General features: G+C 39.6%; 1 protein-coding gene and 1 long non-coding RNA gene across 2 annotated transcripts in view; one reads left to right on the top strand and one right to left on the bottom strand.

Moving 5' to 3' along the window:
- zfpm1 (zinc finger protein, FOG family member 1) overlaps nucleotides 1–19,184 on the top strand; it is a 112,596-nt gene that overhangs the window by 41,847 nt on the left and 51,565 nt on the right. The window contains exon 2 of the mRNA XM_051383136.1: nucleotides 12,633–12,776. Within this exon, the coding sequence (XP_051239096.1) occupies nucleotides 12,633–12,776 (144 nt within the window). The remainder of the gene's footprint in view (nucleotides 1–12,632; nucleotides 12,777–19,184) is intronic.
- LOC127353823 (uncharacterized) overlaps nucleotides 1–19,184 on the bottom strand; it is a 140,681-nt gene that overhangs the window by 103,365 nt on the left and 18,132 nt on the right. The gene's annotated exons all lie outside the window — the stretch shown is intronic.

The following is a 19,184-nucleotide window of genomic DNA, read 5'->3' as shown; positions in this document are numbered from 1 at the left end:
TAATTTAATTTATTTTGAAAGTTATCGACACTTCACAGTGGCCCATGGGACAGAATTCTTGCTGTAAAGATGAGCCTCTCAAGCATTTGCATATAATCTCTAATCTGTCCGGTTTGTGATAGTCATTTCCACAAACTTAACATTATCTAACTGGAGTTGGAAGGGTCTAACCCAGTGGTCCTTAATGTGGTTCTAGGGCATCATAGGAATTTTAATTTCACTGACTATTGACTAGAAGTTAGTCCAATGAGAGATTGTGTCAGAATGATTTTGCTTCACTTGTCAGGCAGGGATCCCTGAGACTACATCTTATCAAATACAGGTCTAATGTTTGCATTTGGGGGTCCTTCACACCAAAAAGGTTAAGAACTTCTCCAGTTAACAGTCACCAACTGACAGCTACTAAAGCTTTCTTGAGGATTGAACTTTTGAATTTATGTTCGATAAGTGGCAAGATGTAATTGCACTGCATTAGACTCATCACTGTGTATTTGGTTCATTGGATATGCTTGCATACTGAATTAGTTCCTGGGCGATCTAGGTGTTCCTTGACAGATAGGTATGGAGCCTGTCAGCATGTCAGACTCAGTTGGGTAGCACCATACTCTTTGAACATGCAGGTTAATGTGAAACATGGGAAGGAATAACATAACCTAGGAAAAAAATAAGGTTTGATCGGATTGAATTTGCATCCGGGATATATAAAAGCTGTTCGTTCTTTGTGTTGAGAAATATGAGTCTGGATCATACACACAATGTCATTCCCTTCAGTTCTTATCATAACGCACACATGTTCACTTTTTGGTTAGATTTTCAGAGGAACACACCACTCATTTTCACTGCATTCAAACTGTAGGCTGCTGTTGCTCTGTGATGTATGTGGGAGTGAGGCGTCCTTGAGGAACATGAAACAGTCTGTCGGGCTGAATGTGTCTGAAGTGCTGCCAGAGAAGAAACGGTTGTGAAACAGAATACCAGAGCAAAGACTTGATCCAACACATCACAAGGTTTTTTCCTCACTACGCAGGAAACACGTGAGACGTCTCAGTGATATAGGTAAATAAAAAGATGGATACTTGATTTGAAACTTGGAAATCCCCTATCTTCTTAACTTATCAGTCAGATCTCACACAACTAACCTCAAGCACATCTTATTCAGTCATATTTGTCTATTGATTGGCGTACGGTATTTATCCTGTTGCTTCACTCCTCACTCCAAAGTGCAGTGCTTGGGGAAGAATCATCCGTTACACAGGGACTGTGTACAAAGTGCAGCCAAAATGGCAGTGAGCTGTACAAAAACAAAGATGAGCGGCAGAACAGATGTGGTGTTCAGAGATGGTGAGATGACTTTGTATTAGTCAGACGAGGCTGATAGGATCTCCCTGTCAAAGGTGAGGAAATCTGCTGAAATGCAGCATCTCCAAAATGTTATCAGCCAGTCAGTGATGTGGTTCCGTTTTGACACACTGTTGAAACATTTTGTGTTGTTCTGTTCCTCGATGGTACCGTGATATTCTCTGGTATTTGATGCTTTGTGTGCACACAGTTCCTTGAAGACGTTATGAATAGACCCTTTTTATGGCCTTTAAATAAACACAGCATAACAATTCTTTGAAAACCAATACCTTAAATGCAATTATTGAAGAATATGTACTAACCTACCTACCACCTACCTCTCACTCACTCAAAGCAGCCACACCCTTAATTATGCCTAATTTTAAACCAAAATATAATTGAAAAATTCTCCCCCCGTACAGTTGTCATGAACAGGGAAATTAGCTATAGATATGTTTATTTCTGCTGTGAAGTTGGGCATTTTAATATGGGGGCTTATGGAGATTGACTCAAGTTATAAGTTGTTTGAGGAACTGCAGTTTTGTTACTTCAGTGTTTGCGCCATTTGCTATCCATGGAGGTTGCTGCTTGGTCTTCATTAACCAGACAGGGTAAGGATGTCAGAAAGTATAAAGAGATCGACCAACACACTTTGACAATGATATAGAAATATAGAATAACTACATCCTTGTCTGCTAAACAAATCATTGATTGTATGAACGTTTCAGTAGTAATTCTAACAAATCAGAAGGTTGTTAATAGCTCTTTCCTCACCTCAGAACCCTTTGACATAAGGTATGTGTGTCTAGTCCACTGTATGTGTGAGTGTGTACAGCACTCGTCGGGCTGCAGCTGTAACACGGCGGGACTGCTATCAGGTCTGAAGCAACATGATGTTCCAACATGGAAAGCAGCAGCAGGGAGATTTATTTCAGTGGACGGGCTGGTGAATAGTCCTCCTGAGAGGCGCCGGACTATCAGATAGGCCCGCTGTGAAGAGGCTGCTGATCCTCTCCTCCAGGGCTAGTTTTTCTCTCTGGGGGGCATGAAGGATACCCTGCCACTGGACCATCCATCACGGCCAGTGCTGATGCAAGGCACTGTGGGTATCTGCAGGCGCTATAGGGGGCGGTATCGCTGCTATCTCTCTACCTGGCCTCCTCATGCCCAAGAAGCAAATATCTCCTCCTCAGAGGAGGGAAACTAATTGTTACCCCTGCATGATGTCAAGTCTCTCTCATTCTGTTTCGATTACGCTCCATCCCTCCATCGCTGGACGGCTCTGTCGCTGTCTAACTCTCCTTTTCTGTCTCTATGTCTCTCTCCCAAGGTTCTGCCAGTGTCCCACTCTGCTGTCTCCCCAGGACCTTTATCAGGGAGACGGCTCTGCTCATTAAGGAGTTAATTTTCTCACTCCTATCTCTGATTAGTATAGCCATCCTAAAGAACTGTGGATTCTTTAAATTTCCTCCTTGTTATCAAAAAGAGAGAGGGAGAAAAAAAAGATGGGAATGGGGGGATATTTAATCGGTTAAGTAGTCTTCCTGGGGAACTAGATTTCTCCATCTCTTTTTTTTTTCTCTTCCCAGCAATGTAAAGAAATCTCGCTGAAAGCCGGCCCAGCTCAGTAATTCAGTTTTTAAAGCACGAGGATGGAGGGAAAGGGGAAGGAGGCGGTGGAAGAGGGGTGTGGGTGGTTGGGTGGGGGGGAAGCGGTGGTGGCAGGAGAGGGAGGGAAGAGAGAAGGAGAGAAGGAAAAAAAACGACTTGATGAAATTCCGCTATCAGCTCCGAACCAATATGCAAAATATCTCGCTGGAAATCAAATAGCTATTATGTTTTCATTTCCACGTCGGCGTATTTGCTTAATGAAGAGGAGACAGATCAGACCGGCAGAGAGAGTCTGCAGGAGCCGATAACCGCCAACGGCTCCCAGCTATCCGCACAGAGTGACGCTCCCAGTCACTACGCTTTTTCACTGAAAAAAAAGAAAAGAAAAAGGGATGGAGGGGAGGGAGAGAAAGAGGGAGATGGAGGGAGGGAAGGTGATGGAGTATAAGGGATAGAGAGAAAACATGAGTGATATTGAAAGGGGACGGAGAGAAGAAAGAGGTGGTGGTGGTGGCGACGGTTGTGGGGGGATAAGAGGGGATGAGGAATGGAGAGATAATGACAGAAAGAGAGGAGGAAGCAAGAATATAAAGGAGAGACTGCAGGTTGGAATGGAGAGAGATGAGGGATGAGAGAGGAGATGGAGACTGAGAGAATTTTCTTTTCATTGAAAGCTGAGAAAACAAATAAAGAGTATAAAGTATAAAAATGCCTTGAATACTTTTAAACTCGAGGCCTTTAAAGGCCTTGAAGACGATCAGGAAATGACTTTTCTCAAATATGTTGCAGTATGTGACGATCAAAATGTCTATCTTGATCAATGCTGCAGAAACATGCTGCGCTGTGTTCTATGTTGACGCTGTGTTCATGCATTTCCAGGCCTTTGATGTTTGGCGTCCTGCTGCGTTCAAGTGCACCAGCTCACCCCTCTATCACCGTAGCCTAATCAGTCATTATCATTAGCCTTACAGGGTATATTTCGCTGATGCCTGGGATGGACACTTTCTACCTTTATTCCTCCGCTTTTACTTCCGCCTATTCATTCCTCTCGTCAGTCCGTCCATTTCTTCACACTGTTGGCTTTTTGTTCCTTGCGGGCATGGCAGCAAACCTGCTGTGGCATGGAATTAAAATGTTCTTCTGTGAGGCAAAAAATGATCTGATTTGCACAGTTGCTGTCGTCACGTATCAACACTTAAAGTGAAAATTTTGAGGTTTTTTTAAGTGCTAGGCGATGAATCTATGAATTCCAATTTTAGTTTGCTTAAACTGGCTGAATTATAAAATCAAGATTTAAACTGTACAGATGATACAATATATACAGCTGCTAAACAAAGTCCCAATCCGCTCAAATCACTCTACATAGAGTGGGTAGAATCATTTTCCCATAATATGCCATATGGGAAGAAGGGGCCACAGTGATAAGACAGTACAGATGGGGTGGTGTTTCCCATCACCACAGATATTTTAATTTTAGGCCATATACCCAGCACTAGTTTATTATGGTTCAGGTGTTGTGTGAAACGCATTTAGTTCTTCTAATGATAAGAACATTATTATTCACATATTCTTAACATATGTTCAGTGTCCATATGAGAGGTGTATACTGTAGGATTCCTTCCCAGGCATTGGTCTTCCTCGATGTGGTCCTATTCTATTGTATTCTATTGTATTCTATATCAGCCAAGTGTAATGTGATCACACTGTCTCATTAGAATCAATTCAAGGTAAGTGCTTCCTATTGACAGTAAAGAATTGATAACTTTAATAATTCCTACGATCAATCAGTCAACCTGCATCAAATCTATCCCGACAGATGTGCACCACACTGACTGGACCATCTTTATTTTTTTAATAAAATGCCAACAGAATTTGTTCAACCCAAGCCTCCTTTCACATTTCTTATATAATTGTAGGTTTGGGATTACATACATAGTTGTCGGTGAGTGGAGAACTATGAGCTACTATTTGACTGAGAACCTTGGGATTATGATTTTTATGTAAAATAGGCCTGCAACTAATGAATATTTTCATGTCAATTAATCCGCAGAATCTTTTCTCCATTAATAAATTCATTTTTGTGATCTCACATTTCATAGACCCAATTTCTTAGAGCCCATGGTGACGTCTTCAAATGGCCCAGCCCAAAGGTATTTAGCTAACCATCACAAATAATAAGAAAATCAGCAAATCCTGAGAGACTGGAACCAGTTAATGTTTGCCATGCAGAAATTACTTCAATTATTGATCAATTACCAAAATAACCTTTGCATGCCAAGGACCCCCAAATAACATTGATTTATGGCTAGGTTATTATAGATTATATTTTATAATAATACATATTATAATAGGGGAAAGTCAGGGGATTAGTGATTCAATTAGATTTATTTATTTATTTATTTATTTTGCATTCTCCCTCACCTTCCCTCAAATCTTCTGAGGCACTCCGTGGCAGCCCCCACTTTGAAAAACACTGAACTTATCAATTGATTGGCTGATTGTTTGCGCTCTAATGTGACACCCGACCTTCAAGCATGGTTGTTAGTTAGTAAAAGTTGACATTTATACAGATGAAAGATTGTTCTCCAGCAGCTTCCTTCTTATTGGAGTTGCGCGTTCATGCCTCTTTTAAAATAACTGGTTTGCTCGGAAACCTCCATATTTAGCAGCTAGAGTGCAGATCTTTTTCTGTAAGGCGGGAAACATTGTGCTGCACCATCCTATTCTACTTAGCAGAATCTTTCCACTTCTATCTTTTGCTTCTTGTTGTGCAGCTGAGAGTTTCCAGCATATATTGATATTATTTCTGTGAAGATGCCTACAGCACATCATCATCAGATCATGATGCATTAGTGGGAGTAGTAGTCATAGTAATATTGCGTTTCTTGCTTGTTTGAAATACAATGCAGTGCAAAGTGGACAAAATGCTGAATAACGTCTTTCTACCAGGGCAATTGAATATACTTGTAAGTTTCTGCATCATAGCCACGGTCTTGCTCCCAGTTTTAGGGTAATAGTACTGTACACACACAGTTCCACAGCTGCTCTGCTCTTTTCACTTTATTTTGAAAATCTACTGTAGTTCGACACACATTGCTGTGACATATATATATATATACTAAGTTTTAGTAGTTTCAACAATTTTGATCTTTTGATTAATTGCAGGGTCCCCACATTGCATGGAAAACTAGGAGTTGTTTTGGAGACACCTGGAAATTCAAATCAAATAATCAAATATCCTGGAAATAATCTATGTTGTCCTGGAAAATTAGAATTGTATGTTAGTCTGAGCTGTGGCCAAATTATTGTTAGTAACTGAAGTCAATTCAGAAAGCAGATATCAGCTGTGGTTAGGGCTAGGGTTAGGATTAGTGTTAGGGCCAAGCACACTACAAAGGTGAACTAACAGGGAGTGTCCATTAAACAACAATCACTGTTTGTGAGCAAGTGTTGTCTATTATTGACAAGAAAAACTCCTGGAAAGGTCCTGGAAAAGGATTTCTTTAGAGTGGGAATCCTGATCATTCAAGTAATCGATTTTAAAAAAAAGAGACAAACATGATAAACTGATGGGCATTTCACAGGCAAATGATTGAAAACTGACAAAATGAAAATGGTTAGTTACAGCCTGTGCTTTTGTGATATTAAAAATGGTAAATAGATTCATTAAAGATTAAAAAAGAAAGAAAAAATTAAGCTTAGATACCATAATAAGTTCCAACAGTTGCTCCATGTTGTTGGAGATTTTCCACTTCTGCTGGGGCACAGTGGAAGCAAACTGTATGTTCGTTAGTCATGTGATTTGGTGAGTAAAAGTGTATCCTATACCCACCAAAGCTGTGTTTCGAAACTCCTGTCCCGCTTTGATTCACAGTGGAATCTGACAAATTAGTTTCAGAACATCTCATAGACGTTCAGACGTTGATAAAGATCAATCAGCCTGCAGGCCTTTATAGTTGGGCCCATGACGTGTCATCTATTGCACCCCACTGCAATCTGGGAACTTTATCGTCATCACATTAGATGTGAAGATGTGTGGGGCGGTCGATAAGTCTTGGGGATTTCAGATCTGTCGAAAAAATCAATTGCTTTGCCTGAGTTTGTCATCCCCAGAGTAATCAATGGGCAGTCGTTAGCTGCTCAGATCCTAAAGGCTGAGGAGAAAAAGCTGATTTTTATTGAAGCTGAATATAACGGATCGATATCGTGGGCTGTGTGGACGGTTCCTCTTGTGCGAGGGTTGATGGTAGCGAGCGTTGGCCATGAAGCTGTGATAAGAGCAGCGTTGAGGGAAATGTTTAAAGTGCAAAGTTGATTAAAAGTATTTCCTCAGCGGTGGGTAATTCTCTCCACTCTGATCAATAAGTGGCCCCTCTCCAGCGCCTGACTCTGTGTCAGGTACCTTAGTTTCTCTTGAGAGCTCACACATCCTTCCTCTCCTTCCCATTCTCTCCTCCTTTCTTTCTCTAAATATCCTCTTTTAATGTTTCTCTTCACAAGTCTGTGATTTTCTGATACAAGTATGCCTCCCGCCCCTCTCCCTCTTCCTCTCTAGCTTTCAGGTCTGATGTATTTTTTGTGCGGCGGGTTATTAGCGTGAGAGCGGCGAGGCTTGCGTCTGTTTAATCAGGCTTGTTGAGCATGCAGGTTTGATGTGTGTTGTCTCTGTGTTTAATCAGCGAGCTGCTCGCTGCAGGTTTGATGTGGACGGAGAGTTAATAAAGCAGTATCTTTGGCGCCTTCATCAGCTGCAGCACTTTGTTCTGCCTCTCTTCGCGCCTCCAAGACAGACAGCTGCAGTCTCTACGCTGGAGCTCAAGTACTCCTGTACTGCCACATCTGTCTCCATCTCATCTCGGTGGTGGACTGGATCTTTCCTCAGTCAACACCGACTCGTAATCTCCTGATTATATTTCAAGACCCATCCACTATTATATTTATAGATATATATTTATTTATTTATTTGCCTGAAGGACCTTCTTTTGTTCCCTTGAAATGTTGAGGAATTTTGCAAACTTGTGTGCACAATCACAGTCAGGTCCTTGAGTTAGACAGGTCATGGTCCTGACCTAAAGTAGGTCTGGGTTATACTGTTTCAAACAGTATTCAATACTGTTTAAGAACTGACTGAAATATGTCCATTAGGGCTGCAACTATTATTTCATGTCTTCAATAATCGATTCATTTGTGGTCCAGTAATGTAAGAAAATTGTGAAAAATGTTCTTCACTAGAACTGCAACGATTATTTATTTCAGCTATTAAATTAATGGCCTATTTATAGTTTTGAGGCATTTTTTGAGAGAAAAAAAAAAAAAGCTTCTCAAATATGAATACTTTCTGCTTTCTTTAGTCCTGTATGACAGTTAACTGAATATATTTGAAATGTAAGGACCCCACCTTGAGCTTTGGGGAACACCTATCCACATTTTTCACCATTTTCTGTATAGTATACCAATAGTTATACATTTTTTTTTCCTGCGGATTGACTAACCCATTAATAGTTTATATTACTATTATACTATTACCCATATACTATTTGTAAAATTAATCACTTCAATTATAAATCAAGTTTCCATTATATGCATCAAGTAAAGACACCCAAAATTAGCTGCTTAATGCTCCTCAAATTTGCATTGTAGCGTTAATACTTTTTGAGTAGAGGACGAAATGTGTCAGTAGCAGCCTTTAGAATTGGAAAAAAAATTGGTGTGATCAGATTTGATTTGAATTTGAATTCATGAAACTTAGTTAAATAAGTGGGTTTTTGTCGTTGTTGATAATGTTCTTGGTTTTAAAGGACCAGTAGAATTTAATTGACTCCAGCCATGAGATTGCAAATAATTAAAACCTCTTGACTCAATGGAGTATTTAGGAGAAACTATAGTGGCTGTGAAACTCACAAAAGGCTGAACCTACAGCCAGTGTTTGGTTTCTCTGTTCGGGCTACTGTAGACACATGGCGGTTCAACATGGTGGAAGGTTGGTGGTGGTTCCCTCTGTAGATAGAAATTATTCATTCTAAGGTAACAAAAACACAACAATTCTTACTGTCAGGTTTTATACACTAATGAAAACCTAGTTATGCATATTATATTCAATTTCAAGTATGTCTTATACACTGGACCTTTTAAGCTAATTTGTTCTGAAAACCAGTCCATATAAAGAAATCAGAATCTGTTGGTTCACACTGCCTGTGTGCTCTGTCTATAAGTTACTCCCTAAAGGTTTAAACGTGGTAGAGAACATTCATCAAAGACGTTTTCCGTTCAGGAACTGGTGTAAGTATTTCCGGAATTTTATCTTTCAGCATTTCAAGTTTTATTCGCCCGAGAACCTTAAGTTTGGAAATATGAATAAATGTAAGCTTTGGGCTTTTTTTCATGAACAAGATCCTCCTTCTTTAGTTCACAACCTAGAAAGTTCAGTGGTGCTGTCGGATAAGTCTGAACTTAATTGATGTCCCTCCTGCACAGAGATACACATGTAGGCTATGTCTTCTTATTATTTTTCCTGATCTCTTCAATGAGTTAAGTCCAATTTTTTCTGTGGATATCACGCTGTAACAATTAATAAGGCTTTAACTTTTAAACTGGCAAATGAAGTAGAATGTGCCGCACTTATCACACGGGCCCTGCTATCCTTTCTGCCAACTATCCGAGACAGAAAGAGAAGGGGAACGACAGAATATTTCTCCTTGGATAAAAGAGGGGAGAAAGTGGAGCTGAAACTTTTTCCGCACCATTTGATGTCTGAAAGCGGTGATGCAGCGATTGATTCATTAAACCAGAGCCGTAATGAGGAAAGAAATCATAATTCAAACTTACATTTTAAACAGGAAATATAATTGGAATTTTATACAGAGAAGTCCCTTTGTACAATTATGATTAAAGGAAAATTAATTGTATGAAAATGTCCTTATAGATACTGAAAATTAGATCTAGCAAAGCTCAGGCGACATAGACCTAATTCTAAAAATATTGTGTACAGGATCGATCTATTTTTTTTCCGTTCTCCTCTACTCTTCTTGTTAAGGTCCAAATCTAGCTGTGTTAATTTTATCTGAAATTAGAGTGAACCATGCAGGCGTGGAAGTTGAAATTAGCCTAAAGATGTTTCATTTACAAAGACAGAAACACTTTGTCAGCCGGCGATTGTTTCCCAGCATTATCTCTGCCTGCTTTTAATTGCTTTGGAAGTGAAATTAACAGAATTAGAAAAATTGCCTCTCCCTTTTTCTACAAGCTTCTTTATTCATGGGTATTGTTGTGTGCTTTGTATAGATTATAGACTTCTTTTGTTCCAGTATTGTAAATATATACGCCCCCAGTCACGGCTTTAGCTCCGAAACAATCCCTCAGTTCGTTCGACACAACCTAATGAAAATTAATTTACAACCTGTCTGGATTGGGGGAGAAAGGCAGGAAAGGGGGGGGGGAACCTGGTTTTCTCTCCGTATTAGTTTCACTCTGACTTAGTTATTCAAAAACAATGTGCCCACCCTCCATGACTTTCCAGTACATCATTATTATGTGTATGAGTTGTTTTCTCCCTCGGCAGTCCCGGCATATTAACCATTTCTGCTTCACTCCCTAATCCTCTTAAAAGAAATTGCACCCTGAATTAATAATTCTATCATGGCGTCCTCCCGGGATCTCAGAGTGAAGCATGTCAACGGATGCAGATGGGCATAACAGAAGCTGCCTTCAGCCTTGAAACACTACTAACAGAATCAAAATCAGAAATATAAATCTGTGTTTCCAGGTTTGGAGCTCTTACTGTAGCATTAAAGCAGCCTGGTGCACTCGTCTTATAGAAGGAGCATTATTAATGAAGCAATTTAAAAAAGTCACATTAAATCCATATTAACTGACTCCCTTTTTTTTGTGGATGTAATCTTCAAACAGGCTAAAATAGATCAAAAGTAGTGTATAATTACTATGGTCAGCAGGGATTATGAAACTGTAATTGATACAGATCAGCCCTACACTAATCACTCTTTTAGCTACAATTTTAGGTATACTGTAATTTGGCTTTAAGGTCCCCCTTGGCTTCTTGCTATTAATCTTCTGGATTAGACCGTTCAGCGTGTCCAATTCTTGAAACCGTTTTTTGAATGAGTCCAGTTAGAAGGGGAAAAAAATGGATCAGTGTGTTTAGGGTATTTTTCCTCCCTTCTACAGAGCAAACAATCATAAGTAGCTTGTTTAACAAACCTCACTTCCTTGTATTTTTCACCTCTCCTGCACCGGTCTGTTTAGACTCAAGGCCCATGGGAAGACAATTAAATTTCTCCTTTTGCAGACCTAATGTGTGATACTGTTCTGTAATTGTATCAGAGAGATCTGTAGAGTTCTACACTTTATGGCTGTTTTTGGTGGTGCTCTTATTATTCATATGCATTGAGTATTGATCTAATTCATATATTGGCTCTGATCTGCTGTTCTCTACTAAAATAAACTCTGTTTTTCTAATATAACAGCTTGAAATGTGTCCTTATCCGTCCAGATGGCACTACATGTGTATTTTATTCTTCTTTTTCCAAATTCCATCAGGCCCAGATCTGTTATCTCTGCACAATATGGTAAAAACATTAGATTGCGATTGTTTTGACAGATAATGCCCTATCATTCATGATTAGTGGGAATGATCATTTTTGTATCACAAATGTAATTTCCGCTGAAAATTTGTTGGGATCTGCACCAAACAAACATATTTTCTTAATTATGGAGAACAAGACTTATAGGACAATGTATCTGCACTACAGTGCTTCATTATATCATTTGTCACACATTTATCAACATTTGCAGCTTCTGCGATTTGCATATTGCAATTGGCAATATTGCGATTTCGATAAATTGCGATTAATTGTACAGCCTTGTAAGGGAGAGACTCTGCCTAACCCCCGACTAGGGGTCGCCAAAGTTTCATGGGGGTCGCAAGGCCTTCTTGTGTTCAAGGCGTGCTAAAAAAACTTAAAAAATATACACAGTATATTTCAACATTTGGTTCACTTCTGTGAAAAGTACATTGTCTAATAGAACAATGGCCTAGCATCAGGGACAAGAAAACACTGACTTTGCCAAAAACAAGACTACTAGGAATGTGTTAACATTATTAAACATTATTTTAAAAAATATATGTAATACAGAGAATTGTATAAAAAGTTCCCTAAACAGGAAATAATCTGCTCAGAATTCATCCAAATCACTTCTTTTCCACAAACTTCTTGCAGTAGTTAAGGTAAATTCATTTTTAATACAATATGAAATATCCATAAAATATGTCACTGAGTCAGGGGCTGTCAGTTTAATAAAGAAAGGGGTTCCTTATGGAAAAAGGCTAGGAATCAGTGATTCACAATCTTTTTCTTTAAGGGACCCCTTTTCTATCATTGAGTAAACTGACAGCTCCTGACTCAGTGACATTTATATCTTTCATATTTTATTGATATTTCATATTCTTCACGCTTCTGTTTTGACAAATTCTGTGTTTTTTGTCTCATTGTTCTCTCTGGCTGGTTATCAGAGAGTGAAGACTGTGAATATAGCTTGTGTTTAGGTCGATTAAGAAGGCCTTGTGACGCCCCACAAAGATTTAGCTGCTCTTGCCCAACATTGAGCAGAATACGGTGGATATGACCAATAATAGTAGTTGTTAATTTTCCCTCTCCTTCCTCCCGCAGGTTCCCCCGGGGATCTTGACGGTGGTGAGGAAAACACAGCGGACAACCTCAGCCTATCGGGAGAAGAGGGAGGAGCCTCGGACGCAGATTCAGCAGAGGGCGACAGCTCCAGCCCCCCGCCTTACACACCACTTTACAACGAAGGTGAGGAGAGGAAGAAAGCTGGATATAAGAGTAAAAAAGATATTGGCATGAGAATCAATGAAAAAATCTGAAGGAGGAAATGAGCAACAGTTGTAGGCCTCCTGTCTGTGCATAGTGCTTCCATGAAGACTTTGAAGCTCTAAAATGGGTCCAACAAAAAACATACCTACTGCTCAAAAGTGGTTTCTGGCTGCTTACACTTATAAAAGTGCTTTTCCAACAATAAATTTCATTGTTGAGTCATCTGCCAATTATTTTCTTGAATAGTCAGTAAATCATTTTATCAATAAAATATGATAAATTGCTTGTTTTGTGTGAGCTACAGTCCAAAACCCAAAGATAATCAGTTTGAACAACTTTTTGTTATACTTGCTGAAATACTCACTGTGTCCTGACAGTAGTACATGAGACTGATAATCTTGGTTGGTAAAATTGATTTTCTTTAAAAACTGATAAAATTTGTTGTTTTCGTTCAGGCCTGGTGGATTCTTGTAAATGCCATTAGGAGCACTAGGAGGAGCCAGAGGAACCTGATTTTTTTCACAGATTATCCGTCCGTGACAAAAGGTTATTCTTGTAAAAAATACTTACTGCAGCTTTAAGAATTAAAAGTTAATTGCTTTTTTAAATGGTGTACTTGCATAATCATACTTATTCTTATGTCAGTGGCATAAAATGGTCTTAAATGACAATAATATAATTTATTTTTTATTTTATTATTATTATTATTATTATTATTATGTTTATGTTACGTCGACAGGCCTACGTATACTTTTCCACAGACCTTTACTGTTTACTGTTATCACTAACACTATTTTCTACCAAGGAAATAGTACCTGTGGAAGCTATTGTGTGGGTAACTGTCCGAATTTGACTAAATAACTTCTATCTATGCTCACACTCGTTCTTTTACTGTATGATCAAGAGAAATATCCCTGATCACACTGACTGTAATGATTGCCATGCACTGACAACATGCAACACTCTTCAAGTAGAATAATCCAGATGTCTTGTTTACTGGCAGTTATTAGCAGTTATTAACACATCTCTCTCCTCATCAAATCTTTCTTTCTTTCTTTCATCAACTGCCGTCTTCCTGTTATCTGTCAAGAGACGGTTAACGTTAGAGTCGACTAAAAAAGACTGAAGAACCATTATGAGGTTGCAGCTTTCCACATGTATCACTCTTTAATCTCTATTGTGTCTAAACGAAAAGAAAAAAAAAATTCTCCTGGTTCAATCTTGGCCCCGGCGAATCTGCTCCCTCATGCACCTCTTATCCCGAGCCTCCCCCTCGTACTGCGCGATAGTGGAGTTTTCAGTCATATTCTTTTGACTTATTCAAGATTTCACTAGCTGTGTTTTTTTAATCTCAAAAATTCCTGCTCTTGTGAAATTTTGGGGGCTGGAAGTGATAAGCGTCTGTTGGTTGGCTTGGTTTGATAAACCCATGGAAATTCTGTCAGGTGCTAATCGAGACGAGATTAGAGATTAGCTATAGGTGTGTGTGTGTGTGTGTGTGTGTGTGTGTTTGTGTGTGTGTTTGAGGTGAGTAGTGGGTTACGTGTGTATTAGATTGTATAAGAAGAAGATGAGAAAACTCGGGCAGACTGAACCCTCCCCCGTCCCCACCCCACAACACACACACACACACCCCTCCCCATCACTCTGTTGATTTACTCCTCTCTCTCTCTTCTCTGGGGTTCCTCGGTTGCCCAGCGCTGCCATTATCAGTTCTCTGTAAATCAGCCATGTTTGACGAACCTGCTCTTTCAACCTGGGATCAATACCAGGTCTTTATCTGGCCAGCTCTGGCTAATAAAGGCAAGGCCTCTTATCCACCATCTGGAAGAGAGAGAGAGAGAGAGAGAGAGAGAGAAAGAGAGAGACACACACACATACATGCTGGCGATAACCAGCCTGATAACTTTAGCGAGAAAAACACATTCTACCAGTAACAGGACCAAGCACTCTGTTCTCTCCATCACACCCTCCTCAACCTGACAGAGAGAGCCAGCATATTAATGCTGATACACACACACACACACACACACACACACACACACACACACACATACATACACATGCACGTACACACAACTTTATTGAGGAAGACTCAAGCATCTGTTCAGTACTCTCTCTGTGTTGTGGTGTGTTTTTTTCCCGCTCTCTTCTCAGAATCGCTCTGCAGTTGCAGCGACCTGCAGAAACAAGCGAAGGTCCTTTTTTCATAACAAGGCAATCGCACTTATACATCACAGGAAACCTGATAAAATCCACTTCTGGGCTGATTAGTCAGTATGTTACCTCCTTCTGACCTCTAATCGGCGTGCCCTCGTTTAAACCAATCAGAGTGATTTTTGTAAACCGCCAGTTAGTTTTTTTTTCATTTGAATGAGATCAGTGGTGATAGAGAAAGTGTGTGTGATGCATAAACTGACAAATGACAGACGTCATAATCTCTTCTGCTGTCATCATGGTGGACCGGGCTGTCCCTGAGTAGTAGTAGTTAAAGCCAATAGTCGACTAGTCGTTTATGATATTAATTTAACTATTTAAAGGTACTACCAGTGTGTGACATTTAGGAGGATCTATCGGCATATAACATTCATAGGTATGTTTAGGTATGCAATCACCTGAGTATAGGAAATGTTGTATTTTTATTACCATAAAATGAGTCGTTTTTATCTATATATTATATTTAGCCACTGGTCGCCTTCCAGGGAGTCCGCTGTGTTGAACCGGCATGTTTTTACAGTAGCCCAGAATGGACAAATTAAACACTGGCTCTAGACAGGGCTGTGTGTTGAGTGGCCACTGTAGTTTCTCCTTTGCACTTGGAAGGCAAGGGTGAAGTTAGGTAGTTGCAATATGCAACTACACGACGAGATGCTTCTAAATTCTACACACTGGTCCTTTAAATATTTTAACAACTCTATTTTCAATGCTAACAGAAAAGGGGCTAATGCTTTTGAATGTGACAGAACAACCAGCAAGGAGACTGCATTTGGTTTATTTATTTCATCACAGAATAACATCACACATGTTCCACTGTTCAAACACAGAACACACAAGTTCCAACCGTGGACTTATTGATACAATAAGGGGTGTATGACATTAACAGTTAAAAATGATCTTGCTACAAACCACCTCCTATCACGATTTATGTAGAATTAAAACGTTATGATGTTTTCTGTTCTCGAACAAGTTGCGTCACTCATTTTGCTGTAGAAACCTTGCTTGGGGACCATTGTGAGTGTGATGTATGCTCACCATCACTTCTTATTGTAAATTCACAGCCACATTCCAAACAAATGGCATTTAAAAACAACCATTTTGGCCTATTTTAGAAGAAGAAGAAAAAGAAGAAGAAGATATATACTTAATTAATCCCCTATTAGTAGCTACATGACCTGCACAGCTAATAGACGGTTATGCTAGCACCCTGTCTACGCCTGCTTCAGTTGTCCACCTCATGTTTTATGGAACAGATACACAAATAACCCAAAGCTCTTACTTATTTCTGTACGATATGTCCGTCACTACATTGATTGCGTACTGGGCTGTAATTGTGTGTGCTGCCTTCTCCAGACGCTGTGTAAGGTTGAAGACTTGAAGAGCCACACCGTGGTTTTGTTCAGTTCTCTTCAGCCTCACCTGTACCACCAAACTGACCAACGCATTAAACAGGGAACGGATATGTAGAGAAAGAGAGAAGAGAGACAGAAATGTGTAGAGGGTTGTAGAAGTTAGGAGGCGAGATTGTTGGGTGACTTTGCCCTGCAGGTGTGACAGGGGAAGTTCAGCTTATCAGATTGATGGAGACTGTCTCGCTATAGGGGGAGGGGAGTGGTGGAGAGGGAGAGAGGGAGGAGGGGGTTTGGCAGAAAAGTGTCTGTCGACTCCTCCTGATACCTGCCTCCCTGTCTGAGATGATATGGGAGATAATATTGATAATATTAAACGCAATAACTGTGTCTCCAGCTCCCCTCCCTCGCTTCAGCCCCTGCAGGATAAAATCAATGTGCCATTCAATGTGATTTATAGCTGAAAATAATGGCACTGTTTAGGCAGGGGGAGGTGTGTGTGTGTGTGTGTCTGCGTGTCTGTGTGTGTCTGTGTGTGTCTGTGTGTGTAGGTCTGCTTGCTTTAGTGTGTGTACAGTATGTCGCTGCATATGAGTGTTTGCGTGCGGATGAGGTTGAAAGGTGGACGTGATGTGAAGATGGATGGTGTGTGTATATGTGTGCACCTGCTCCTCTTTGTGTGTGTGTGTGTGTGTGTGTGTGTGTGTGTGTGTGTGTGTTGATTTATTTGACAATGCAGATCCAATCTCGCAACTGTTACATTAATAACGGCGGAGTGTGAGGGCGTCACATGGTCGCAGGGCGTTTATGGCCGGTATCGATCGGGCGCTATCGCCGTTTATCGGAGCAGGAATGCGAGGGTAAACACAGGCTTTGTGCAGACAGCTCAGGTGTTATCGGGGGGAGGCTGAAGACGGGGTGGGATGAAGGGGAAGGAGAGCACAAAAGAGGAGCTGGAAAGGAGCAAGTGAAGAGAAGGGCAAAAGTTAGGAGGAGGGCAGGGATTGGACAAAGGGCGGAAGAAATGTGGAAAGTGGATGAACGGTTTTTTTTAAATAAAGGGGTTCCTAATGATGGAATTTTCTTTGATTTGTGATGTGTTTTCTTTAAATACCTTTTGAATCAGACACCAGAAGTTGGAAGTTAATGCTATACAATTTCAAAAGTAACAATTGAGATTTACCTTTAGTTGAAGTCAGTTTTGCCTGGAATGTGCTTGTACCCAGCTACATTTACACTCACACAAAAATGTCAAGATCCTGGCGATACAATACATATCATGATACAGGGGTTACGATTCAATATACTGCGATACTGTAAGCCAGGTGATATGCTGGGAATTTGTATGTATTGTAAATACATAAAGAAAATGTATTTATAACAGTCCCTGTAACATCTAACATCATAGCCCTCAGTATACAACACTGCTGTCTAGCAGTTGAAGGTTTAAAAATCATTACAATGTTTTTAGGAATTGATACAATATCACAAAACAAAATATCGTGATACTCAAGTGTATCTTACACCCCTAGCGTCTGATGTGTTTTTTAATAAACTGTCCATTCAGAAACTACACTACAACTTTTGGACATATGCAAAGAAAATCTTAACAAGCTCTGATCTTATGTTGAGGTGTCTATATTATTGCTTTGTCATAGCCTGGTTGAAGACACAAGGTCTTCCCAGAATTCCTGGGTATGATGGTGGTATTGAGGGCTGCAACTAATGAATGACTTGAATTTCCCCTCGGGATAAATAAAGTATCTATATATCTATGATTAATGATTAATTAATAATCAATTAATCTGTCTGATCATTTTACTCCATTAATCGATTAGTTGTTTGGTCCATAAAAAGTCAGATAATGTTGATCAGTGTTTCCCAAAGCCCAAGTTGACAGGTCTTGTCTTGTTTTGTCCTCAACCCAAAGATATTCAGTTTACTGTCATACAGGACTAAAGGAAGCAGAAAATATTCACATTTAAGAAGCTGGAATCAGAGAATTTGCACATTTTCTCTTAAAATAAAAAACTCAAGATCATTAATTTAATAGTTGACATCTAATCAATTAATCCACTCATCGTTGCAGCTCTAGCACTGGTATCAATTACTCTAACAATTAGTCTCAATCATCACAACATATTTTATATATTTTATTCAAAATTAGGCAAAAAGACCCATCTAAAAGCAGTGTTTAGTTTGTCCGTTCTGGCTACGGTAGAAACATGGCTCCGTAGATAAAAACAGCTCATTCTAAGGTTACGGAAACACAATGATTCTTATATTCAGGTGATTATACGCTAATGAAAACATACCTATGAATATTATATTCCATTTCTGCCAATAGATCCTCCTAAATGTTACACACTGGACCTTTTAAAACTTTAAAACAACATGATCAATACTGGATCTTAAGGCTGAGACCACTTTCCATAAGGATCCCTTAGATTGTTCTTTAGAGAATTCTGACTTAGATAAGTCCTAAGCAGGACATTTTACAATAAAAAAATAGAACTCCAATCCTCTCTGGTGAACAAACTATGCAATGGAGATAAAGTGTCTACCTCTAAGATATCTTTTGCATTTCTCTGCTTATCAGCCAACATATACGCCAATACTGATATATCTGTGACAAGCTAATATCCGTCCTGCTCTAGTCCAAACCTGTTGCAAAAAAGTTGCTTTTATTTACTTTAACCCACAGTACATAGAACATAATTATACACAGGACAACATTTTACAGAATTTCACACTTGTAAAACAAGAAAAATGTGCCATTTGATGGATGATTTCACTCGTTACTTTATTTAGATATGGTGCT

This window comes from Dicentrarchus labrax, unplaced genomic scaffold (assembly GCF_905237075.1).
Source record: "Dicentrarchus labrax unplaced genomic scaffold, dlabrax2021, whole genome shotgun sequence".
NCBI lineage: Eukaryota > Metazoa > Chordata > Actinopteri > Moronidae > Dicentrarchus > Dicentrarchus labrax.
This window is presented reverse-complemented; position numbering and strand designations above follow the sequence as displayed.